Source organism: Apus apus, chromosome 2, assembly GCF_020740795.1.
Source record: "Apus apus isolate bApuApu2 chromosome 2, bApuApu2.pri.cur, whole genome shotgun sequence".
NCBI lineage: Eukaryota > Metazoa > Chordata > Aves > Apodiformes > Apodidae > Apus > Apus apus.
Genome location: NC_067283.1, coordinates 23,226,096 through 23,252,467, shown reverse-complemented (window position 1 = coordinate 23,252,467; position 26,372 = coordinate 23,226,096). Strand labels below are relative to the sequence as shown.

The following is a 26,372-nucleotide window of genomic DNA, read 5'->3' as shown; positions in this document are numbered from 1 at the left end:
TGCGGCCGCTCCCGCACGGCCCGAGGGGGCGGTGGGGTGGCCGCCTGTGGGGCGGGAGCGCGGCGCGGCCGGGCCTGCCCTGCCCTCCGCCCCGGCTGCCGGGCGCTGCGCAGCGGCCACACACCCCTAGGGCTTACCCAGAGCCAGCGGGGACCCCGCGGCTCCCCAGGGGAACTCACGGCCCTGAGGGCAAAACGCAGCGCTCTCCTCCCGGGCCCTGCCCTGGGCCCGCTCCTCCAGCCCGGGTTGGTTCTTCAGAGAAAACCTTTCTCCGGCCGCTTTTCCTGATTCTCTCGTGGGAGCAGGGTGCTGCTGGCCCTCAGGCGCTGCCGGCTGCAGGGCCGTGGCTGCGGAATCGGAACCACAGAATGGCTTCAGTTGGAAGGAAATTTTAAAAGTCAGCCCTCCTGCAGTGAACAGGGACATCTTCAACTAGATCAGGTTCCTCAGAGCCCTGTCCAGCCTAACCTTGAATGTTTCCAGGGATGGGGCATCTGCAACTTCTGAGCAGCCCGTGTGTCACCACCCATTATACAAAATGAATTCCGAGGGGGTGTTGGATGTGCCTGCAGCCCAGGTCAGCTTCCCCAGGTGTGGGTAGCGAGGAGGTGACTCCACACGTTTGCTGTGTGCCTGGTGTACTCTGTGCAGGTGTGAGGAGTGCTCTGGTTTCGGTGGGTTTCAAAAGGAGAGGACATACGGGGTTCAGCCACATAAAAGTGAAGCTACATTGCTTGGCCTATGGAATTTCAAGTTGAAGACAAATGGAGCTTTTTCCTGAAAAACTAGCTTTTAACAGTTTCTGATTTACCAAATTCCATCTTTCATTAAGCTATGTTGTACCTATAACTATGTGTAAACCTCAGCCCTTTGTGTTTAACACATTTAAAATTGATCAACACATGCAATGATACATGTCACTCATGTAGCAAAAACCCTAAGATGACTGAAAAGGAGTCATATGAGCACAGAAAAACACTGGACATACCCATTTTCAGTCTTAGTGTTTGGATGCTGAGTTGTTAATGTAGTGCATCAACTGAGGATTAAAGCAGAATGAACCATATAATCTATTCAAACATTTGTTTCAGTATGTAATCACGAACAACCATGCTGTACAATTTGAAAAAGGACTGAGAAACTTCTCTATTGTAGTTCAGAAACAATTTCCTCTCCAATAAATAAGTCACTTTTCTGACATTGAAAATACGTATTTTTATAGCATTTTTAGATTTGGTAAACAGGTGCACAGAAAACATATTCCAAATTTTCTGAACTGTGTTTTCAGCTCCCAGATGATGAGAACTGCATTGATACTCCATGGAAGTTAACTGAAAGGTGATTCCATTGACAGACTGCCCAGAAATGCCCTTTCCATGGTGAGAACTAGCATTTTGGCCCTTCGGTTTCTTGTTCTAATATTCTCCTTTCTTTGCTGTTGATTCAAGATTGTCATTCTAGCCTTGTTTTTCTGTAGCCAGTACAACTACAGGAGTATGAGTTAAAAAATTTTAGTCTCACCAACAAATGTATCAAAAGAAAAAAACAGAATATTATTTTCTGCAATATTTGTGGCTGATTCTCCTTATATGCTACTTCTTGTGACTGTTGTTGCCATAAAAATATTTACATTAAAATGAGCATATTTAGTCATGAGACCAACTCATGCACCTCAAAATGATGGTATATCATACATAATGAGAGTAGTCACAATTCTGTAATTCTTAATTTATTTGAATTATAGCTGTAATAAGGCTGAAGGCTGTGGCATTTTTTGTATTATTACTGCAACATAACAGCTTGAACAGAAGACTCAGACCTTTATGAAATGATGCATTAGAAGATCTGTGTTTCATAACAAAGAGAGGGCTTTTTTCTTTCACAGATAATATAATTAATGATCCTTGAATTCCTTTACCTGTTTCTTGTGCAGTTGTTCAGCCTTCAGTTGCTCACTAGCTCCATTTTCCATGTGAAAACGTGACAGGTTCTGTCTTCCAGCTTGTGCTATGTAGGGTGTGCCAGCCCCAGCCCTGGTCTTTCATGCCTCAACCACCTGATTGTCATTTCTCACCTACATTTTTAATTTCTTCTCCGGCTATTTTTAATTTCACTATGAGCAAACCTATCTAGCTTTAGACTTTGTGCACAGGGGTAGATGAGGAAACTTCTGAGTCATTGTCATTGACCAGCCTGTTGAACAGACACCACTAACTTGGTATCTAGTACATTTAAAAATTAAAATGAAGGCAGAGTGGGCAGTTTCACTTGATCCTGTGTTTTCCTTCCACCTTTTTGAGGTTTTGCAGTTTGAATATCCTTGTTTGCAATTGGGACTAAATCAACTACAGCCTCACTTTCATTGCTGTGTAACTGATCCATTCAAGCAGGAGAAGCATGAAAAGTTCCCCGTTTTGCATGGAGTTTTGCATGAGAGCAAGGGTATATACATACCTTTGATATACTTCTATAAAAGTATATACACTTACAGTATATACTTTTATATTTATTATTATATTTAGGTTTTGTCACACTTATATTTATAGTATATACATTTATAGTTTATACATCTATACAATTGGACCATGTCTCCTTACTGAGATGATGAGATTGGATAGATAGAGCTCTCTCAAATTATGTGCAAAGTTCTTTGGGTAGCGTAATTCTCAGATAACCTGTTAAAGGGTTGTTTTAAACAATCTGTTTAAAAAAAGGAGATTATTTTCTCTTAGTAGGTGGTTTCTTTGTTCAGCAAAGTAGTAGCTTCAGCAAAGGGTAGCAGTATTTTGTCTTCCTTTAATGGATGGAACATAACAAAGGAGTTTCCAATTGGCAAGTGGAAACAGATATTCTGGTTCTTCCTCTTGGCAAAGGGAAAGCAAAGCCCTGGGGATTTCCCTGTGCAAAGAGAGTGAAAACAAACACACAGGAAAAAAAATGCTTCCTATCAGGGCAACAAATTCTAATACAATCGTTCCTGGCATACTACACTCAATACGGTTAATTTCGTAATTTAGCAGAAAAATACAGTATTTCCCAGCCAGGAACATTAAGGTCAACTACTTTTTTCTTTATGACAGCCTGCAATTACTCTAAAAATAAAATGTATGCCTCTTACCCAGTCTTTATAAGGACAAAATATATCTGAGAGATTTAGAAAATAGAAACATATTTTTACTATTTATTTAATTTTTTTAAGAAATAAATTACAGGTTTTTTCTTTGCTTCTGTTTTTTCAATGAATCTGATGTCATTGTTTGCTTGAAAATATGTTGGTTTTTAATAAAGATACTTTTAAAAAAACCCAAGCAACTAATCACTAACTAAGCAAAGAACAAAAATGAATTATAAATACCTCAACTAAAATCTCTTTCCTTACTTCAGTCTTTGCATTTCATCAATTCATGATGTCCCTGTTTCACTAACTGTCCAGGTATCACTGCTTCTTTCAGCCCTGTATGATCTGAATTTCAGCAGTTAAAAGAAAGGAAAGAAAGACAAACTGAAATTGGTAAATAAAAACATTCAGATTTTTTTTGAGGAGGAGAGGAGACAGAATGTAGGAAAGAAAAAAAGGAAAAGAAAACAGATAAAAAGAAGATGACAGAATGAAGAAAAGAGAGGCAAAGCCTTTACAGAGCACATTGAATACACCATAGTTGAGAACACCTAGCAAGTCATGCGATGCAAGACAGGGTATCTCCTTCCCAAGAGGAATTACAAAGTAAGGTGATTCATCCAAAACAGAGGACTCAAAAAAAAGAAAACCAAACCCCAAAGCAACCGAGCAAGTACAGGAGAACCAGGCTGACAATTCTATTTCTAAGGCAATAAAAGAAGAAAAACACTAAGGATTGTTTTGGCTTTTATGACCTAGCAGATTAATTTTATTCACCAGAAAGCAGCTGAAGGAAGGAAGCCTCTCCTAGCTTTCTCTGACTATGGTTTCTCAAAGCTATTGTTGAAGCCCATTTATGGGGTTTCAAGACCTTTGTTCTTGGCTTTGTATGGAGCACGGGGTCGTGTATCCACTTCTTATAACCCTGAAAAAAACATTTGCTTTGTGGTGTAAATTGTAGGAAGGTGAGGATTTTTGTTCTTGGTTTGTGGTTGCTCATCGTAGACGACATCTATAAAGTGACACAGTGGGTTTTAAAAGTGGGATCGTGTGCCTGCAATAATGGTTGGATCTAAAGCCAGGGGGTAAATGGATGATTTTCAAAATGCAAACAATTAAATCCAGCACAAAACTTTCAGTCAGTTGACTTCTTAACCAAGATCAAGCATACGTTCTTCCTAGTAGAGCTTGGATATTGCAGAACTGAAATAGTTTAAAAGACACTAATACTTTCCTGAATACTAAGTAGCTGAGGGAAGGATAGATTAGATTATAGCTTGACCACCATTTGCCAGCCTAAAACTAGTGTGTTTGTTTTACTAACAGGATTTTAGCACTTTGATTTCAAATTTCCTTTAGAAAGCTGCAGACCACAGCTTTTTCTTGAGAGCAGAAGTGAAATGAAAATCAGTCAAGAACATACTGTGTGATATGTAGCATCATGATTGTGAAAATGTACAAATATATAATTTAACACATAAAATGTTTATTACCCTCTTATTAAATGTGTGTTGTTGTAGACTAGGTCAGTTTATTCTGAACATTTTGTTGCACTGAATGGGACCATGCCAGCTATGCAAAGTATTCCCTGATAAAAAACCCAAAACTCTGATAATTCAACAGCAACGTAGCACTGTGAGAGGAAAATCTGTATCTTGATACAACAATGAAACACTAATTCTGTTCCCAGTCCCGTGAAGATTTGCGTAGTTAATTGCATAGAAATGAGCTGAGGCCAGTGAGTTGCTGCTGAGAATTAAGCAGTTCTTTTCAAGATGAAGGCAATAGCTATTTCTTCAAGATTTAAGTCGTCATTCTCAACAAATTTGTTTTACAGCAATAAAACTTGGAGGAGTGTGTAAGTCTAAGAGATTTCCTCTCAAAATATACATAAGAAACATCCTATTTGGTTAGACCAATAGCCTATTTAACCCATTAGTACATGTTCAAGAGCAGCCAACCAAAATGCTTTCTAAGGAAAGTGTGCAAGCCTGGCCACTGTGTTTTGTACTTTCCTCCCAAATCCATATTTGTCTTAGTGATGTCATAGGGTCCATACCTGCAAAGTCCTTTCAGGGTCACTTTAGGGGCTGTTGTTTCTGAATTTGTCTAACCTCCTTTTGAACCTGCTGATGCTGTTTACCTCCACAGCCCTCTGTGGCAGCAAGCTCTGGAGGTTCTCTGCTCACTGCATGTAGATGCACTTTATTAATCAGTTGTAAACAGATCTCCTACAAGTTTCATTTAAGCCTTTCTAGTCCTGGCAACATTGATTAAGTGAAAAACAGTTATCTTACCTACTGTCTTCAATATTTTGTAAATCTTGATTTTTATCCCCTTCCACCTTTTCCCCTCTCTTTTGAAGAGCTTCCATCTTGTTAGTCTAGCAGCTGCCCCACACCTTGATATCTGAAATGCTCTCCTTTGTATTGTTAGGTTCAATTATCAAAGGTGAATCATGGTGAACACAAAGACCCAACGAGAGTGAAGAGAAGAAATAATAGGCAAAGGAACCCCAGCAAACTAGTCAATGAAAATGAAGCCAAACTGCCTATTTGCCAAAACTATAGAAGGGAATGACCAGATCATTGTCCCTGGGAATGAAGCCCACTAAGGCAATCAAGGGAAGAAACATTTTCCCCTAAAATGTATTGTGAAATGAAGAGGTATTTTCCTAAAGGGATGTGGGATGTGTTATGGTATGTAAGGGGAAGAGAAATGTATAAAAAGGAGATAGTGAGAATGTGCAAGACTTACTGTGAGATGTTTAGGGAAAGGACCAAAGGTGGGGAAAGGGAGGGATCAAGGTGGATCAGTGAGGAGTAAGAATAGGAAAACAGGGGGAAAAGGACATTAAAAGGGCCAGTCAGTACATGATACCTCCCGTCCACCTCTGAAGCATTTTGTAAGCTCTCAGTTTGCTCTCAGTGTTCTTAATCCATAATAAAAGCATAGGGCTACATCTCAGAGAATAATTCCTCCAAGACACAGAACCCCTTATAACCTTGCCGGTGTTCATACGTATCAGTGGAATTTGAACAGATTTCTCCAGAAATGCCTTAAATGGTATTTCAAGGATGGAGAACTAGTTGCAACTTAATAGTTTCTACAGCCTAAACTCTGCACACTCCTGGGCTCTTTGTTTATTCCATTCCCCAGCTCCATATGAAGAATCAACCTCCTCATTCCCTCTGTTTCAAGGATTCACTTCAGTTTTTTTCAGACTCTGTCCCATCAGTCATTCACTTGTCCCCATCTTACCCATCTTCTTAAGGATTTCTGTTCCCTGCTATCTTGATGATGTTGCAACAATCTCATTCAGTGTCCTCCACCTACTTATTTTTCCCCTTTAACATCCATTGGGCTCATTTACTCTTTCCTCACAAGAAAACCTGAGCGTTTGCAATGTCTCCTTTACTCTTTGTCCCAGGTCTCAAATTGCCCTGTTCCTTCCCATTTCGTGTTAATGCCTCTTTGCATAGCTTCATAGTCCCAGCCTTCCTCTCCTCACAATACCCTTTTGTCTGTCATCAATTATCTGGGAATAAATAATTTAGGATGTTCATATCCTTGTGAATGTATTAAGTCTACGGCAAATTGGAAGGCATATGGGAAAGTAAGAATTATTTTAATTCTGGGTGTAATCAGACAACTGTTAGACTGTGAAACTCTTGAAGAGATGCCTGAGGTGCACTGCAACAGGCCAGTATTTTTCCCCATTCTGGCTTCTTGGTTTTTGTTTTCTTTTTAAGGACTTCCTGTTAGAACACTTGGAATATTTTTTAATGAATGAGACACACTGTTCAAAAGTTATCCTAGTATATGCATAGGTATAGGTGGACAGGCAAGACAAAAATGCCATTAAGTTGTATGTATGAGTCACAGGACTGGAAACAAAGGCAGAGGGAAAATAAGAGGTAGATTATGGGGCCATTCCTCAAGCCAAGCAGTAAGCTACTTCTCAGCATTTAAACTAATGAAGAAATTAAAATAGAAAACTGTTTTTCAGTAGAGTACATCCAACAAAACAGTGTTATATATATAAAGGCTGCAGCACTGAAAACTATGAGATTGACTGTCCAGTTCAAAAAAACCCATGCTTGCCTCACTTCTTTTTTAACAGTAAGCCCAAAAGATGAAATTTAAGGACCAAATACTTCCACCAGTAGCAGTGGTAGCATTCTACCAGTCCCACAGGTACTATACATCTTTAACCAAGTCAAGGACACAGCATACTTTTCTCAGTAATACACTTTTGTGCTATGAAGATGAAATATACATAAAAAGAAACAAAAAAACCTGTATAATCCATTGCATCATCTTGATTGGAAGTAGCTGTGGTCTTCTTTTTTATAGGTTTATACCATCAGTTCACTGACTGGCTTTATATATTTTCACTTGAAAATCTCTGAAAAGTTATTATGCATACTTCATAAATTAGCCTCACTACACTCATTCAAATGTTACATTCAATCTACAGAAAAGTTCAAACAAAGATGCAAAAGTTGAACCCCCATGCAACTGAATTCAATGAGATTTTTTAAGGAGTCTAAGGTCTTACCAGAAGGAATTATGGGCTCAAGAAATCCTAGCACTACTGAAAAAAATCAGTGGCAATGATCAGCCACTGCCAGTCACTTACAGAGCAGACTACATTCTCCAGGGATAGATTTAGTTGGTTTTTTTGTCATTTTTTTTTTTTTTTAATCTGTCTTTTTGTTTTGTTCCTTTAAATTACTCTGTTAATGCCATTTTAAGAAAATCAGCTTAACAGAAATTAGTCGGAATTTAAAAAATGGTTAATGTAACATTTCATGTTACCAAGGGAGAGCACTAGATACTATGGATGTAGCAGAAAAGAAGGAAAAACATGAGATCGTTGTGATCTCTTGCATGAAGCCATGCAGTCCACAGTCACGTAGTCAGTCAGCTTTGTGTTTTTTGGTGATGATTTGTAGAGCACAGTTTTTCCTACTGATCATGGAAAATTAAAACAGGACAAATAAGTGAAGCAATGAACCATTCTTGCTACTGAAATAGGATGAAATAACTTAAGTTTTGAATTTTGGGAGCACTTACAACTGTGCAGTTTAATCTAGTTTAAGTTAAGCTGCCCCTTTACGCCACTCCTCTTCCTGTCCTTCCTGCTGGCCTGGGTGCATGGCTGTCAGGTGAATCAGACCAGTGTATGGATCTGGCTGAGCCTTTCTTTTCTCTGCATTATTTTCACCTGGATCCAATTTCCTGGTCTGACTAACTTCACAGCTTTAAACATTTGCAGAACTGAGAGAACAGAGAAGAGTGGCCAAGGGGAGGAACTGCTTACAGTAAATGCTGATGTCAACAGGCATTTACATTAAACAATAGTTAGCAGAGCCCTGGCTCTAGCTTCCTGGGCACTGATCGTTGGTACCATTTTTTGGGAATAGTATTGTGGGATCTGGCCACCCCAGGTAAACTTGGCATAAAATTCCTCAAGTGTCTTCAACAATTTCTGAGTATTTTTCCAGAGTTTCAGTTCAGTGCCTCTGACTTAAATACACCATGGACATGTAACAGCTGAAGAAAGTACTCTGCAGCCTTCGTAGAGGTGTTGCACAACAACTTACACTAGAGCGATGGTTTCCTACCCAAAAATATGCCTCTATTCTTTTCCTCTCCTCAGTGCCCCCACCGTTCTTTTCCTGACCTTCCATCAGTTTTCAGGGATCACAGGTGTAACTCCAAAGCACTGCACAACTAGCTCAGTTTTCTCCTCACAAAATCTCCTCTGAACGCTAGCATATGCAATCTGTCCGTCCAAAGATCTGTCAGGAAAAACGTGCTTTTATTATGTCCCCCTATGAAAGTGTCCATTTTGCTTTTCACATCTTCTGTCTTTGCTCCTTTGGAGACTCCAAGCTCTGCACCACTGTGGGGAGGTTGGTTCCCCTTGACTGAAGCCTGACTTACTGGCAGCAGCTCTTCTAGAGTCCACTGTGCCTTCTTCCCTTATACTGTGGAAGTGTATGACACAATGGCAGACACAGCATACCTTGAAGCATTTAACGATGCACAGTTTTATTAAAGAAGTGTTACACAAGTAAGTGCTTGAAGTTTGCACACACAATGATTTTATGTATTATAGTAGCATATAGGCATATTGATACAATAATTTTAAAATATATACATAAGCATAAATTAAAAGGTACATATGCAATTATTTTAATTAGTGTTGAACTAAATAGTATCTATTACAGGGAGAAATAAAATGCTGTCAGTAGCATTTCTTTATGTAGCCCTTTATAGCCCTTACATGACCCTCCTCCCTCATGTTTCTGAACGTCTTAAAAGCTTGAAAATACTGTTGCAATGTCCTGTAAAGTGTGACTGCTCCACTTCTGCAGATTGGGAAGTGAGTTACTTGGAAGTAGTTTACTAAGGACTTAAAAAACAGGGAAGAGACTTGATAGGAGGTCTCAGATTCTGGCTATAACCATTCAGTGGTGGTTTCTAGAGAAATGGCTAGCTGTGACACAAAAAACTTGGCTCCTTCTTGAGACAATCAATAGGGAAAAACTTGCTTGAATGTTTGGATGTCATGTGTGTTTTTAGGAATAGCTTTCATAGATAGTATGCAAACTTCAGCTGGTAGAAGGCACTTCTGGTTTTGCTCCTGGGCAATGCTAGAGAGAAAAATCTGGTGTGCTTAATGCCCCCAGTTGGACAATGAGTATAAAATTAGTATAAAAGGTCAGTTTGAATAGTACACAATGATCTTGAAATTGGTTTTCACCTGTAATTTATGTTAGTATTTCAACCCATATTAACGGATTGAGGTTAATGGAGTTACCCTAGTTTGGACTACCTTGGTTATAAAGCATACAGAGCAGGGTATTAGAATGCTTCATTAGGACACTTGAAGTAGGGTGAATCTAAAATGATCAGTGTTGCACCATGAACAGAAGATGTACATGTACATTTTCTTCAGTAGTCCCTGAAAGGAGTTCTGCACTTGTGATGTGCCTTGTTCTGATTTTGTGCATTAAATACAATGGTACAGGTAATAGTTCCTTCCCACTGCCTGGATAAAGATATATTAGAACAGACGGCTCAAAAAGTGTTGAATATAGATGATATATCTACCTGATCACTGATTTCTCGGACTGTTTTATAGCAGTGATTGCTATTGTGATTTCTGCAATAAGGATCTGTCTATTAGTCTATAAACTAGACAATTTCCTACAAATTCAGAATGTTTTAGAATTTGGACAAAAATTTCAGAAGGGCCAAATCAACTTTGGCATTTTCAAAGGTGACTTAGTGACCTAAATGCTACTGCTGTACAGTAAGATGCAGAGTCCAAAGGCACAGAATCTTAACTTTCAGCTTGTGTTAACTCCATAACTGTATTGACCATGCTCCTCGATGCTCACTGATCTAGCTGATCCATAACAGAGCCTTTGTGCAAAAGATTTCACTTGGCAATGATGATAATAAGGTGGAAAACCTTGAAGCCCCTTACAATCCCCCTAAACTATTTTGCTCTCTAAATACATAAACATATTAATTTCCCTTGATTTTGTTCTATACATGCTGTATGAATTGCTTTGTATTGGCTTCTTCCAAGTAGTGTCTTCATTCACCTCTTTTCAGTTTTCAGTTGTCATGGGTCAGGTTCTGCTTTCTCTGCCACAAGCTTTGTTATCCCTGAACTTTTTATATTCCTCTGTGTCAAAGAGTTGGCTTCTACGACCAGCTGTAAACCATTAGTCCAACTCTTTAACCACAATTTAACAAAGCTGGAGTTTGAATTAAATTCTCTGGACTTTCTAGGTATGGGAGCAGCAGGGCTGATTCTGGAGACCACAATTTAACACAATTCAGCACATACTTTGATAAAACCAAATGTAATTCTTTTCAATGGATGCATGGAGTATTTTCAGTCTCAGCATTGGACTAAGTAGTGAGTTTGAGCACACTTTATGAGTAGCTAGTGAACGATCCAGGAGACAAAGGGATTTCTTTATCATTGCACTTGCCTCAACCTGTTCTAAATAATATTAGAAAAATATTATTATTTTTTAATTATTCCTGACAACAAAGTGCAGGTAGTATTTTGATTAAGCCTTTGACAAATATTGTTCCCTAATATGACTTCTAAAATATTTAATTTCATTTATAGCAATGCTAATGCACTGACAACCATACTTTTCTTCTGTTAGAAATGTCTTAGATTCACATTGCAGACTTGCTTATTGTGTTTTAGAGAGTATTTGTCTCTGTCATGCATTGATTGGATACACAATTGCACTCATTTCTCTTCAGTCTATACTACACAGGCCACCATGTCCCCAGTTATTTTCACAGTACTACGTTAAGTGTAAATAACAAGGCCAACTTTTAAGTTGCAATAATGGAGTTTCAGCGAGGAAAATACAAAATATCACAACACTGTAGCTATAACACTGTTATTTATGCTCAGTGTAACGAGTCCACAAATGTGCAACAGAATTATTAGCTGCAGAATAATTAGTACCATGTCTGACGTATTTCTTTATGCATACATTGTTTTCCTGTTTGTTTTAATACCAGAGCCATAACCAATTACAGTTCTTGTTCAAATGATCCCAGCAATAGGAGGCATTATCAGTCCATGTGCTGATCAATTCATGCAGGGCAACTGCCAGAAATGCTCCTGGTGCTGGGTGAGAACACATTTATAAACAGATACTAAAAATTAATTATTCATTTTAAACATTCAGCCAGACCTATGCAACATAAGGAGGGTGAGCTTTAAGCAGCTTATATGAAAATTTTTGTAAAAGCAAATGCATTCAGAAGCCATTTTACATTAAAATCTCACCAAATCAATGTCAAGATTCCAGTGTCTATTTTTAATGTTTTTCTTCCAGTCACACAATTGTGCTGTCCCTGGAGTAAACACATTTACCTAATATGAGTTATCCCACTGGAATAATTTGTGCGAATAAAGTTTAGCATGTCAAGGGCTGCAGGCTTAGGTCAAAAGCATGGAAAATTTCCAGCATCAGAAACAAAAGAATGTGTTCATGGAATAAAAACTGGGAAATGTTTAATCGTTTTAAGTCAACAGAGACACACCTAGTCCTGTAAAAGATGGAGATCTGAGTCTAAAAACTTTTTTTAGACTGTGCCCAAGCCTCTGGAGAGATTTACCTTGTAAAGTTCCCTGAAATTCTGCTTGGCCAATTGTCTAAGTTAAAGACTTGGTGGGAACACACAGTTTCTGTCTGGCTCATGTGCCAAGGTCCCCATTCTGCAGAACGAAACATAGGATGCAGGAGGTAAGGGGGAATGGGATGATAAATACTCTAGTTGTTGTCCCATTATAATACTGAGATTATATATAATGTAATTATATATAATACAAAGGAAAAAACATGGCTGTGGAAGCAGAAAGTATTCCTGGGTTCTGTGTTGTAATAATTTATTTACTTCCTGCGGTCATCTGGAACAATGATTTCTGATTGCTTTTGCCTATGAAAGAATTACAACTGAGGCAATGAAGCCATTGGATTGTAAAGGGAAGAAGAAAGAAATTATGGAATACCAGAACACCGAAAAGACTGAAGTGTAAAATGAATGTTTCCACCTTCTGTTTTATCAAAGGTCCAAATTGCATCCAGTATCTCATAGTCTTGAAGTTGGAAATGAAAAGTGAAAAAAACCACATTTATGGAAATTATGAAAACAGAGCTTGCAACTGAACATACTTCATGGCCATATTTCAAGGCCATTTAATAGCTTTGAACATATTTACATAGGACACATCCGTATTTAATCTACAGTCTTGAAGTCATACTGGTTTGATTGGTTAGTGTGTTAGCTTCCCAACCACATCTGATCTTTTTTATCCTCTTCCTAAAACATGGGAGGAGCAGTATGCATTTACAAAACAGAACTACGACAGGAAGAAAAACTGCTACCATAAATGAAGGTGGTGTATACCAGATAAATTGGTTAACATCAACCCACTTATTCCAAGCAAACACCAGTGCATGAACAGTGCATAGCAGCAGAGCTAAATATCCCATCTTGCTCTGAAAAGAGAAAGAAAATAGTAAAGTATTTATGTTTTTGAATTTGACAAAAAGAGTACTCTGTTAAGCAAATACAGAAAACAGGAAGGGCCTCAACCAGCACACTTAATTCAAAGAAAAGAGACCATTGGCTTTGAACTAAAATTTAAGAACTATAATTAAAAAAATCTAACTATACCCCTCTACGCCACTGTAAGGGAAAAGAGATGTGGCACATTTTTCAAGTACTGCTATGATATTTAGCTAATATACAGAAGAGACCACGGGTTACATGCTATTCTTGAAAAAGGGTACTTTTCAATATCTCAACTTGTAGATGTCATCTATATCCTAAATGAATTTATTTCCATGAAAAACTATTATTAGTTCAAAAGCAGATTTATAAATGGTTTAATAGATTGTTTGCAAAGAAAAAAATTAAGGTCAATTCATCTCAGAAATTCTAGAATGTCTAGTACTATGCCAAAAGCAATTGCACAACAACAGGAAACTCAAGTCTTCCATTCCACTTAGAGTGATAAACTTGGCTTAGGATGTCTATGAAATTCAGGAGGAAAGCAAATTTTATGCTAGGGTTACTAGAAATTTTGAGTTTCTTGTTGCATAACAATCTTGATAATGTTAGAAAAATGGAATTAGTCACCAGTGAAGTAAAACACTGCCTTTCCAAAGTGCTACATCTACAGATTCTGATTTACAAGTATAAAGGTTATTTGTTTCTAAACCTAACCCAATATATTAGTATTACTCTTCTGGGTTTCTTCACCATGCTAATTTCATACTGAAAACAATAATGCACTAGAGCTGTCCATGTAGATTCTCTGTAGTGCTGAAATCTTTTCTTACAAACAATGCAGTTCATAGAGTGGGCAGATTCTCAAATCACTAATTGAAATAAGAGATACATTTCAGATGCACTTTTCAAATTCATATAGAATTTTCAAATGCCAGGTACTTAGTAGGTCACTGAATTTTCAGATTTTGGTGTTCAGGGACCTAATTCAACACTTGCTTAAGTCTAATGTGATCATACTGATGTCAGCAGAACCACCCCTGATTGTTACTGCTTATAATCCAGCAGAACTAAAAGCAAACCAGATACTTAGGTGAACAAAACAATCACATCTGTAGCAAACTCAGAACTGGCTGGATTTGATTATGCATCTGTTCTAAGGTTTCTCCTTTTCAGAAGGAGAACCTTTTTGGAGGGACTTACGAAGCTAATAATGCTGCAGATGGAAAACCTTTGTATGTATTATTGAGCAGAAGCCTTCTCTTGGACTTCCCAGCCACCTGGTACTGCTCAGGCAGTAAAGAATTGCCAAAACAGCTCCAAGGGAGCAACAAACAATTCTCCTTGTGTAGTGGAATCCCATGTTGTATGGGAACACCTGCTCCCAATTCAGCTGGACACAGGGCATTCCTAAAACATAAGATGTGCAGATGACTGAAATGAATTCAGCACCAGAGGTCTTTGACCTAACAATAGGTCCTGAAGGGACCACTGCTGCTGGTCACCACGTCAGAGGAGCAGAAAAGTAGTTTGCACTTGTTTTCCCACTTCATACCCTGAACCTAACAGCCTTTTCTCCTGACAAAATAATGAATGAGATGAACATTTCTTGCAAAGCAATTAATGAAGAGTATGGAACAAGCTCTTAGATTGGTTTCATTAACACCTCTGTGTTTGATATTTCTAACTCCTAATGGTCTTATTTGATAACATACAGTACTACAAATGAGGACTAATGACATGCAGTAATGACATTTCTGCGTACCTGAATGTAACGAAACTCTCTCCAGGTCAAAGAGTGGCTGACAGATGGGATTGATGTTATTGCCAACAAGGCCAGCAAAGCAAGTCCCAGAATTCCTAGTGACACATAAATCTCCATTCTCCAAACATCATGTTCAATCCAGGCATTTTCTTTTTTTTGTTTGACCTGCCAGAAGAACACCATACTTAAAATGACAGACAGTAACACTCAGCCATTTGTGTGAAATACAGCTGTTTTCACAGGAAATCAGCCAAGAAGCACAGTATTTTTGTTCGTTTGAATGTCTCTCAATGCAACTGCTATTTACTTCAGATGACAAGGTCTCTGCTACTATGTGCAGAGCAAAGATGAGCTCTAAGTGAGAAGATTTTAGGCTACATCAGCATCTTGGGCCGGGAGAGACTGGTTTGAGGCCTGTTAACTTCCCTTCACAGCAGGAGAAATCTTATTCTTTGACAAAAAAATTCCATCTATGGCTAAATATCATATCTGGGAGATTGCAACAACAGGAAATCTATTAACAGGACTATTTTAGGAAGCTAATTCACCAGGCATTCTTAATAATAGTATCCTGCCAGGATAGTTGTTTAGCTCTGCTTTTAAAAACAACAAGTTGGTACATTCAGCTGCACTGAATACGATGGGTGGAAAGGATGAAAAGGCTGTGATTTTAATAAACTGATGTCAAAGCTTCTCCTCTTTATGAGTAATTGCAACAGCCCTTTGATGCTTCTAGTGATCAGCATGACATAATATGCCTCAAATATACTAATTTCTTCATCCTGAGGACTGGAACCTCAAGGAAGTTTCTGGTAATCCATTCAAGTCAGATTACCATAAGGCACATGTCAAGAGTTTTCAACAGGTAGTTTGACTGTTTACAGAATTCTTAAGAAGCTGGTAACATCATACTGTGCTTTTAATAAAACTCTAGATTAGACTTTGAGGATAATAAATGTACATTTGTGGCCTATAACTTATATCAGAATATTCTTTATACTGAAATATTCATGGCACTCAGGCAATTTGCAAGTATTAGGAACTGTCTAGTCACAGAGGATCTTAGAGAGCTTTGCCAGCCAACTATTGCCCATGACTCAGAAGAATGATTGAAATTCTATCTTTTTACAAGTTAGTGTGCATCAGCCCAATTGTGGAGCCATCAGTGTTAACAAATTTAGTTTCTGGCAAACAGAGATTATTATGATTTAGCTCAGCCCTCCTTCATTGCTGGCTAATTCACTTAACAAAGGATATGTCTAAAAATTGTGTTTGTGCAGTTTTTGTAGAGATTCCCCTAGTGTAGAGAAGATTAATACATACTAAACTAACAGCGTGCCAAAGACTTAAAAGTTCCTCTGAGGTAGGTACAATTGTGTGCATTAGAGAGAGAGAAAAAAAAATCCCAGATGAAGAAAATTACTTATTTAATACACACAAGCACAGCTGTGATGACTCTTGACTCTCTATTACCTGCGTTAAGAGCTATGTCCTCCTCCAACCCTTAACAGTGCTCTGTGAGTATCTGCATCAAAATGAAATTAAAGGCAATGAAAATGGATTCCCCCCTCACCCATATTTACTTGAATGACAAAACCAAGGATTTTCTGACTACAATTGTGTTGGCATTTGCGTGGTCACCATACCTGCTGGAATGCCCAGTTCAGCAGCTTGTATCTGTATGATCTTCTCATTGGATAGCATAAGCTATAGCAGGCGTGCATTGAGGCGAAGAAGAAACTGAGAAGTCCAAATTGCTTTCTTGATAACATCCATCTATCCAGCCACTGGGGAAACCTTTTATACTTGGTGCCGAAGTATAGCTGGAAACCAGCAGCTAATATTCCTGGTAAATACACTAGTGCTAAAAGGGTAATTGAAACCACTGGTAAAACTTTGTTTATGACAAGGATTGGAATCTTATAGAAAACATTTTCCTTTCTGGTTATAAAAGGATATATGACATCTCTCATAGAAGTGTAAATAAATGTTAATAAAGAGATCACAGAGGCTATCTTCATGGGCAAGTGCCACTTGGGGAACAGATCCTGCTTGCAGTGTTGTTCTGAAGGGTGTTCAAACTCACCAAAACGGTGTGCTTGATGTAAATTAAAAAGTGCAGCTGCTTCTGGTGGATTGGTGTCTTGCATATCCACATTCTGCAAAGGATAGAAAGGAAATACCAAGTGAGTTAAAGAGAGCAGAAAAAACTTCAATAATGATGGTATTTGCCATGTCTCACACTGTAATGCACTGAAACCATATACAAAACATACACACTATTGAAGACAAGGTAGCTTGAAAACATAAAGTTTCAAGCAGCATGGGCAGTAGTTGAGCAAGGACTTTTAGCAGAGATTTCTCATTCATCATTTATTATCTGTGGTGATTTCAAAATAGATTTTAATTCTAGGAAATTAACTAAACTGCAAGGGAAGATGGATTACAGTATGTGAGGCATCATTACAGCTTCTTATGACATGAGCTACACATTTCAGATGTCAAATTTCAGCTGCAAACTTAATGATGCATCCCAAATTATATGCACAGTAACAGATTACAGAGTTGAGACAGTAAAATATTTAATTCAGTTGCTGCTATTTTAATGACATTTAATTGGGGAAATAAGGATGTAAGTAGAAATCTTTGGGATCCAGCATATTAGACCATCTGTCAACTCCAGCATCAAGTCCTGTGATCTTATTCCTCTCCTTCACAAGTGTAACAGCATCCTCTTAAGTTTTGTGGAAACTTGTGAAACTGAATCACTTCAGTTAAAAAAGCTGAATTTTCTGCTGCCAAGTAGACACACTTGATTCTGTTGTCATCTGGTAAAACACAACTAACAACTAACCTCATGTAGCTTTTAGCTGGCCCAAATGGTGTGATTTTTAGCATGGACTATAATTAAATCGAATGAGATGCTCTTTATTTTTTATCTCTTCATGTCAACATTGCAACAAAGTATTGATGAAATGCCAGTGTGATGGGAACACAGTGTTTCTGGACAAAACTGAATGAAAGACTGCAATACTCTGTGACATATAAGCTGTTTTACAGAAACATTACCAAGTTGCTAGGGTTTCCTGCGTTGTTTCTTGGCACGATGCTCTGACCTGCATTCTGATCAATGGGTTGATTATCACCTTCCCTCTTCTGCATTGCAGAAACTCCCTGCAAAACAAACACAGGATGTAAAACAGGTTTGTGCCTTACTGGAACTTTTAAGCCTATTTTCCCTCAAAATGTTTTCTTCCCTCTCCTCTGCCCTTTTGCTGGCTAAGGTATGATAATCTAGGGAAAGGAGAGTCTGTTCTCTGAGAACCAAAAAGCTCAGCTTGGTTTTTAAGTAAAGCAGTGACTATGAGAGAATTTGAATCAACAGAACATAATCACTGATGAAAAATAATAATTCAGCTAAATTTCATTTCACCAGTGTAATGAATTAATTAATTCAGGATGAAAATGTTTAAATTAAAATAATAAAGTTTGAAATAGCTTACAGAAATAACATGTAAAATATTATCAAGCTGGAATTCTTCAAGTTCATGCATGAGACTTGTCGAGGCAAGAAACTCCTGCAAATGTGTGGTTCCTAATACTTTTTAGGATTGGTCTACCTGACAGTTACTCTGTGGCTTTAGAGGTATAGTCTCTATCCAAGATTGCCAGGAAACTCCAGCTGGAGCTTCACTCATGCTGTTCTGAGGTACATCCAATAATGTTTCTGAAATTCCTCAGATAGTGGGAAAATTAGTGCAAGGGCCCTGCAACAAGGACGTCCTGTGTGTGCATCACACTGTGGCACACTGCAGGAGAGGCACCAGCACCACACCACTGGAAACTCAGGGTGCTACACCACAGTGTGCTTTTCTTGTGGCTACATTTAAGACAGTGACTAGGTAGCTCCTCCATGTACCTGACTACTGAACAGCTGAATTACTAGATACTAACTTGTTCTGCTAACTACTGTTTCTTTCATACCCATAATTATTTTGGGAAATTGTATGGACAGACCAGACTTTGACAGTTGTCCTTTTTTTACTGTTTCGGGTTCCTTCACTGGGTGAGTTCTCCAGTCTTGCACTGTTTGCTATGAGGGTTTGCTTTCTGCCAGGACACCAGACTCCTGAAGCTGAAGTATTATTTTCCTAAGTATTTCTCTTTGGATTTTTCCCTCCTGCTAGCAAGCTCTTTCTTTTGGCATAACTTTCAGCCAAGTGTTGCCGAGTAGGGTCAACAAGAGCTTCTGTCTGAAGGTCAGGCTGTTAACCCTTTCCTACACAAGCTAACGGATGGTTTGTATGTCCTGCACACAAGAAAGCATGGGCTGATGAAGGCACATTTCTATTCCCCCCTGCTATTCCTAGGGCTAGTCCTAGTGATTTTATCACATGTTTTGGGATATCAGATATCTTCATAAATCCTCAGCCCCTGCAGTCTCATGATTAGTTAAGATTTTTTATTATTATTATTATTTTTAATATACTGCATTTCTAGCTGTTGCAGTGGCAAAGAATAGTTTACAAACAGGATTCTGCATAATGTACTTACCTGGAAAAAAACCATAAATACAGTGAGCTCCAGATCTGTTTTCAAAAGAACTGAGAATATGAAGGGCAGCCACACTGTTTTTGAGGCCTACCCTCCGATTTGATGTGGAAAAAAACAGATGTAAACTTAGAGACTGGCTTTTTACTCTTTTAGGTAATGAGACTGACTCCTTAAAATTGTTAAAACCGCTTGTGGCTCAGATCTTTGCTGCTTCTTAATTTTTTTCTGTGCTGATCTCCATTGAGCTTTCAACTGTTAATATCACCAGTCTACATGACCTTACACAGTGATCCAAACCACTTCAAAACTCTCCTCTTCTGACCTCCACACTATCTTGGGGGTCCAAAAGCATATTTACATTGGGAAGCTCTGTGTGGAAGAGCTTGACTCACCTGATGCTCATGCTGCTATCACTCCTCATTTAGAAAATTTAGAAAGGAAGAGTCCAGTAATAGCTTCTAGCCAAAGAATTGTATTGAGGATGTAGTAAATTATATCATGATGTGAAAAAAAATCCGTAAGCTAGAATGCCAGCTGCTGATCCTAAAAGCTGAATTATTGGTTCTTTTAGAAAGCAGTGTTTAATACAATGTTAAATACAGCATTAATGGTTTATGCAGCAGATGAAAAGGAAAGAAAAAAAGTGAGTGAATGCATGTGCTCATCCATGGAATTATTTACAGCCACGCGACTGCATGCAGGGAAGCACAGATGATGAACAATAGCAGTCCACTTGGCTTCTGATACCAGAATTAAGAAAAAATTATGTATTGGATAAGCCCAATAATAAAGCACAATAATAGTCCTGGAAAACAATAGATACAAGACACAATTCCACTGTTCAGTGCCTTATGAACTGCCAGAAAGGAGTAATCTACAGCACGTGTCTTTTTGGAACAGATGAGAAGAAAAAAATTTTGGAGTCCTGTGAGAGACAGAAACTAATCAGTCACAGCCCTCAGTCACAACTGTTACGAAATAAACAGTTGCAGAAATGTCCATCTTCAGTGCACCCCCCTCCTTCTTTGGGAGGCAGCTGTGAATGAGCAGGGAGTATGTCCAGCTGAAGAAAGCCAACTTTCCAATGCTGTGAGCACGCTACTGCATTTTGTACCGAGAAAACAGGCTGAACCGACTGTGCGTGCATCCACACTGTGCGTGCATCACCCCGAGACAACATCATCCACTGCCAGCGAGAGGTGGCATCCACGAAAAAGAAAAACGGGTAAAATAAAGAGGGCATGATAATGATGAGGTGATGGCAGAGGACAGCGGCTGCATCCCTTTGCCACCATCGGAAAACGAGACGGTGTGTTAGAGATAACTGTCTTGCGTTTGAAGTGCCTGCTGCACCGGGCAGGGCGGTGTACGCACCCGGGACACCAGTAAGTAACTTTCGCCACTCCTGAAAAATTCTGCTGAGCTCTGTGGAAAACCTAATGAAATCCCGGGGGGTTGGAGCAGGAGAGCGCCGCTCGGCGTTTCTCCCCGGTCAGAGTGCGCCCGGGGCGGACCGCGCCGGCCGGGCAGGGCCAGGTTGGCGGCCGGACCGGCACCCGGCCGCTTTGCCCCGCTGCCCGTGACATGCCGGGAGAGGCCGGGCCCCGCGGGGAGCCCGCGCCCGCCGGGCAGACCCGTCCCGTCCCGTCCCGTCCCGGGGAGCGGGCGGGGCCCCGCGCCGGAACCGGCCGCAGCCCGGCCACGCGGGCGCGCTCACACCTCCCCGCCCCGGGGTCACCCACCTCGGGCCGCCCTCAGCGCAGCCTCTTTCTTCTCCTCGCCAAGGCTGGAGCCCCCGGCGCGCCCCCGACAGCAGCGGGGCAGCCCCTCCGGCCGCGTTGCGAGCGCCGGTGCTCGGCTCTGCCGGGGACAGCGAGCTCGGGCCAGCCGCGGAGCGCTCGCCGGCCTCTGAAGAGGGGAGCAGCAGGGGGGGCCCGGCCACAGCCTCCACCTCCCCTCCCGGCCCCGCCTTCCGCACCCATCCTGCTCGCTTCCGCGCCGGCGGGGTGCGAGCCGGAGACCCGGCCCCCGTCCCGAGCGGCGGCGGTGGTCCCGGGCAGTGGCCTCGGGGTCCCCCGTCCGGCAGCGCCCCCGTGCCCGGGCTGCTCGCCCCAAGAAGTGCCCGGCCGGGGGTCTGCTGAGGACTCGGCTGGACAAAGGGCGCATTCACCTGCGCCCTCCCTGCCGCGCAGGAGGGAGGAGGAGGAGACGCGGGGTGCGCTGCCTTCCCGGGCACCCCGACCCGCCTCCTGCCAGGAGCTCCGCTCCCGCCGCCCGCAGCACGTGCGGCTTTGCCGGAGGGTGCTGCAGCACCGCGGGGGCCGGGGGCTGCCCTGTCCCACCTGCTGCGTGCACCCCGTCAGCTCCCTACGCGGGAAACCACCTCCTCGCCTTTCGCGCCGTTCTCCCTTCCCTATCGCATCTTCCAAACCTGTCGCTCTCCCAGCCTTACAAAATGCTTGTTAAATACTGCTACTCATACGAGCAGCCCTCACTTAAAAATGTATTTTTTGCCAAGTGCCATGATCTCGTACCGGTTTTTTTTTTTGTTTTTTTTTTTTTTTTTTTTTTTTTTTTTTTTTTTTGTCTGTGTTGGCCATTCTGAAAAGTCAGTTCTTCCGTGAAAATACAGTCACACATTAGTGTGAACTATCATTATCTTGTGAAAGCTCTGTTTCAGTGGTATTTCGACATTTAGTGGCTTACTGACATGGCAGAAAATACGGCCAGTGTACCTCAGAAATGTTTTCATTTTTTCACACAGAGCTCATAGCGTTTTCCTCAGGATGTCTGCACAGAAAGGATGCCAAGTTCCATCTTTTTTTTTTTTTTTTTTTTTTTTTCTAAAATTTGTCTTGGGAACGTATTTTTTCAGTAGATGTTAAATGCACATAGACTGCGGCTGAATGCTACATCTGGTAGAAAAGAGGAGATTGCTATAGATAGGATGAAAGACAGAATAATTGATTCTCCTGTGTAAAAACCTGAACTTCTAGTTTTCCCTTATAATTGCCTTCATTAGAGTATTTGTGCTTTACATGAAGGCTGTTTTTCCACGAGTTTTCCATTGCTTACTTTTTGCAAGGGATGCACTCTCACTTTGCGAAAGTGCCATTTTCTTTTCCACTCCTTTTTTTGCACGGTCGGTTTGGGATTCTTCCCTTCGCTCCCGGTGGGCATCAGCAGGGTGACGCCTGGCGGTGGGAGCGCGGGGAGGCGGCTGCCTGCAGCAAGGGGTGCAGGACCACGCTTGCACACCGGGTAGGTAAGAATTTGTAGTCCAACGGGCTAAAAGCATTGCCTTTTTCAAAGCGATCTCCGTGGTAAAGCTCTCCTCAGGAGTCGCTGGTGTAAGCTAGTGTTATGGGGACTATGTTTATAGACCAAAAGGCAGCTCAAGATACTGAGAGATTTCAGCATCTGGATATCCTGTTCTATGGGCAGAATATCCTTAAGATATTTTTAATGTTTCCACAAAATACACAAGAGCTAAGCTCCTGCATAAGCATTCTCAGAAGATGAGATGAAAAGCCAGCCAAACTGAACCTGGCTATTAAAGAAATACCTAGTAAGCTGCTCTGCACAGATGCTCTGGGGTATCTCTGGTCAAGCAATCCTCTCTTTAGTCTCTGCATCTTGAGTACTATTAAGTGCCTGTTTATGAATAAAAATGGAGAGCTCATTTAACGTGGGTGCTGACAAAGTGGAAGGAGATTCAAATACTAGGGAAAACTCCATCATAGCTACCCGAAGGCATGACTTCCAGGTCATTCGAAGTAACACTTTACTAATAGAGTGGTCCCTGGAAAGCAAACTGCAGGGCAGTCCTCCTGCAGACTGTTACATCTAGACAATACTACTGCATGCTGGCAAATATTTATGCAAAGTGCTATGCAAGAAGTGTGAAGCTGAAGGTAGGAAACACCATAGGAATTAGGAGTCGACTCAAAATGAGAGGATTTCTCTTGGCACATGCAGAATGAGAATGATGTCAGCTGACAAAAACTTTAAACAATGCAGATTTTTCTAGCTCCAAACGTTTAGAAGAGTGTCAGCATTCTTTAACTGTTTCCTGAGTGGGGTGAGAAAGAATAATACTTCAGTGCTTGCTGAAGTGTGACAGGGTATTTTCCAGAGCTGAAATACACTGTAGTCACTGTCAGCTCATCTGTCTCTGAGTCCTTCCTCATTTTGGACAGAGTCTGTGTGTGATGTTGACAAAGGATTTGGGGGAATGGTAGATTACATTTTCTGGAGGAAAAAGAATATTGCATTATTGACAAGATTGTCTGATGGTGCTTTAATCCTGAGAACATTTTCACCATAGCTTATACAGGAAGAAGTCTGTGGTTGGGTCAATTAATCTGCTTCTTCAACTGTTCTTCAGACTAGGAGCTCCAAGAACAACTTGCCAAATGGTTGGAAAAGTGGTGTAGTCTTCCAGTAACAGACAGACTTACATATAAGCATGCTAACACTTCATCTCACTCTGAACTTGTTGGGTAAGGTCAGTGTAATTGTTACTGTCAGCAAGATGACTAACATGCCTTTGGGTGACACAGAAATGGTGCTGCACAGGGGGAAGTGGTGTGGAAGCATGGAAGCCATTCCCTGTAATTTAAACAAGTACAAACAGGCTTGGTTCAGCTATTGAAACAATGGCTGGGTTTTCAGGGCAGCACTGGAGGAGGTTCAGCAGGTGGTGAAGGGCTTAGAGCACATGATCCTTGTGCAGAGACATGGAGGAGCTGGGCTTGATTAGTTTGGTGTAGAGCAGATTAAGGGGTGATGTAGTAGCAACCCTCAAGCACTTGAAGGGGAGGTACAAAGGTTATGAAGCCCAGCTCTTGTTGGTACTGCCAGGGAGTGTAACAACAATCAGAGATCATAAACTGCAGCTCAAAGGTTTGTATTGGACATTAGGGAAAAAAAAAAAAAATCTTCACTGTGAGGATAGTGGAAGTCCAGAGGGATTCTAGAACCATGGAAAGTTTCAGAATTTTGCTGTGCAGAGTGATGGCTGACTTCACAGAATCACTGAGCTGTTGAGGTGGAGGGGAACTCTGGAGGGCATCTAGTCCACCCCCTCCACTCCCCTGGCCCAAAGCAGTAGAACAGGTTGCTCAGGACATTTTCCTGTTGCGTTTTGAAAATCTCCAAGGACTGAAACTCTACAACCTCTCTGGGCAGCCTGTTCCAGTGCTCTGTCACCCTCAAAGTAAAGAAGTTTTTTCTCATGTTCAGATGGAACTTCCTGTGTTCCAGTTTGTGCCCATTGCCCCTTGTTCTGTTGCTGGGCACCAGTGAAAAGAGTTTGGCCCCATCCTCTTGACAGTCACCCTTTAGATATTTATAAGCATTGATAAGATCCCTTCTCAGTCTTCTCTTCTTTAGGCTAAAAAGACCTGGGTCTCTCAGCCTTTCCTCATAAGATAAATTGTTCAGTCCCCTTAATCATCCTTGTGACCCTCTGCTGTAGCTTCTCCAATAGTTCTTTGTCTCTCTTGAGCTGGGGAGCCCAGAGCTGGACACAATACTCCAGATGTGGCCTCACTAGGGCAGAGTAGAGGGGGAGGATGACCTCTCTCGACCTGCTGGCCACACCCTTCTTAATGCATCCCAGGATACCATTTGCCTTCTTGGCAACAAGGGCACATTGCTGTCCCATGGATAACTTGTCCACCAGGACTCCTGGTCCATCTCCACAGAGCTGCTTTCCAGCAGGTCAATTCCTAACCTATACTGGTGCATGTGGTTCTTCCTCCCCAGATGCAGAGCCCTACACTTGCTTTTGTTGAACTCCATTACACTCCTTTCTGCTCAATTATCTACCCTAAATGTTATTTCTAAGGCAGCCCAGGATCTGATCTGGTGTTGGCATGGTTCTTGAGTGGGACAGTGGACACAAAGATGTGTGATATTCCCACAAGAAAACTCTTGCTCAAAATTCCAAAACCCAGCAATCTGTGAAAAGGAATATTAAAAAATACACACTACAAAGAACCATGTATAAACTTGGGAAAATGTGAAATATTTTGAAAATTAATTTTAAAATGCAATCTAATCTGAATTTGAAAAATGCAACATAAGAAACAGCAGTATTTGCTCCTAGATGGGTCAGACGTGAGCTGGGAATGGAAGTGGTAAGTGCCCCCTGTTCATATCACGAGTGGAAGTTTGCAGATGCACCTGGGAGGGAATGCTTGTTCCTTGTGGGCTAAGGCCATCTAAGTACAGGGACATCAGACAACATGTTTGATTAACTGTCATTTAATAAACTCCTTTATCCAAGGGAATAAGATAGAGAGACATCAGATAAGCAGACAACTGCTGGATCCCCTGCTGAGTGAATGTGAAGTAAAGGACCAGCTGTTCTTAGTGAGTAATGTTGTTGAAGTAAAACAAATGTCTTACTTGGCCTGGATTTACCACATAAATTCTGGTTCAAAGAAGCAGCTCTCAAACTACTCGAAATACTTGAGTTCTTCTGGAGGATTTAAGTCATCAGTGCCAAGATACAGGAAGGTGAGGAGAAGAAATACAGTGACATAAACAAGAGGCTCAAGATTGTTTGAGAGAGCTGGTCAATCCAGTACAACACATGTAAGAAACAAAATTATGCACTACTTCTCTTGAATTGCAAGAAAACAATAGAGCCACATGACATCCAAATAATATTTTAACAGTGATACTTTTAGACACTTTTGAAAGTACTAGGAAAGACAGCATGACTACTTCAGTTCAATTACATTAATTTAAATCCAACTTGAACCCGCGGAGAATAACAGTATTTTATTTTCTTATTCCTTGTAAAAGAAATTACATTCTGGATTTGAAGTATATAGACAAGTAAAGCTCTTC

At 40.7% G+C, this 26,372-nt stretch overlaps 1 protein-coding gene across 1 annotated transcript; it reads right to left on the bottom strand.

Moving 5' to 3' along the window:
* Positions 1-9,274: 9,274 nt before the first annotated feature.
* Positions 9,275-21,318, bottom strand: STEAP1 (STEAP family member 1). The gene is made up of 5 exons (XM_051612387.1): positions 21,254-21,318; positions 18,027-18,131; positions 16,604-17,116; positions 14,958-15,122; positions 9,275-13,179 (listed from the first exon to the last, which is right to left on the bottom strand). Exons 2-5 carry the CDS (start codon positions 18,117-18,119, stop codon positions 12,922-12,924), a joined length of 1,029 nt encoding a protein of 342 aa, XP_051468347.1. The 5' UTR covers positions 18,120-18,131; positions 21,254-21,318; the 3' UTR covers positions 9,275-12,921.
* Positions 21,319-26,372: the final 5,054 nt, after the last annotated feature.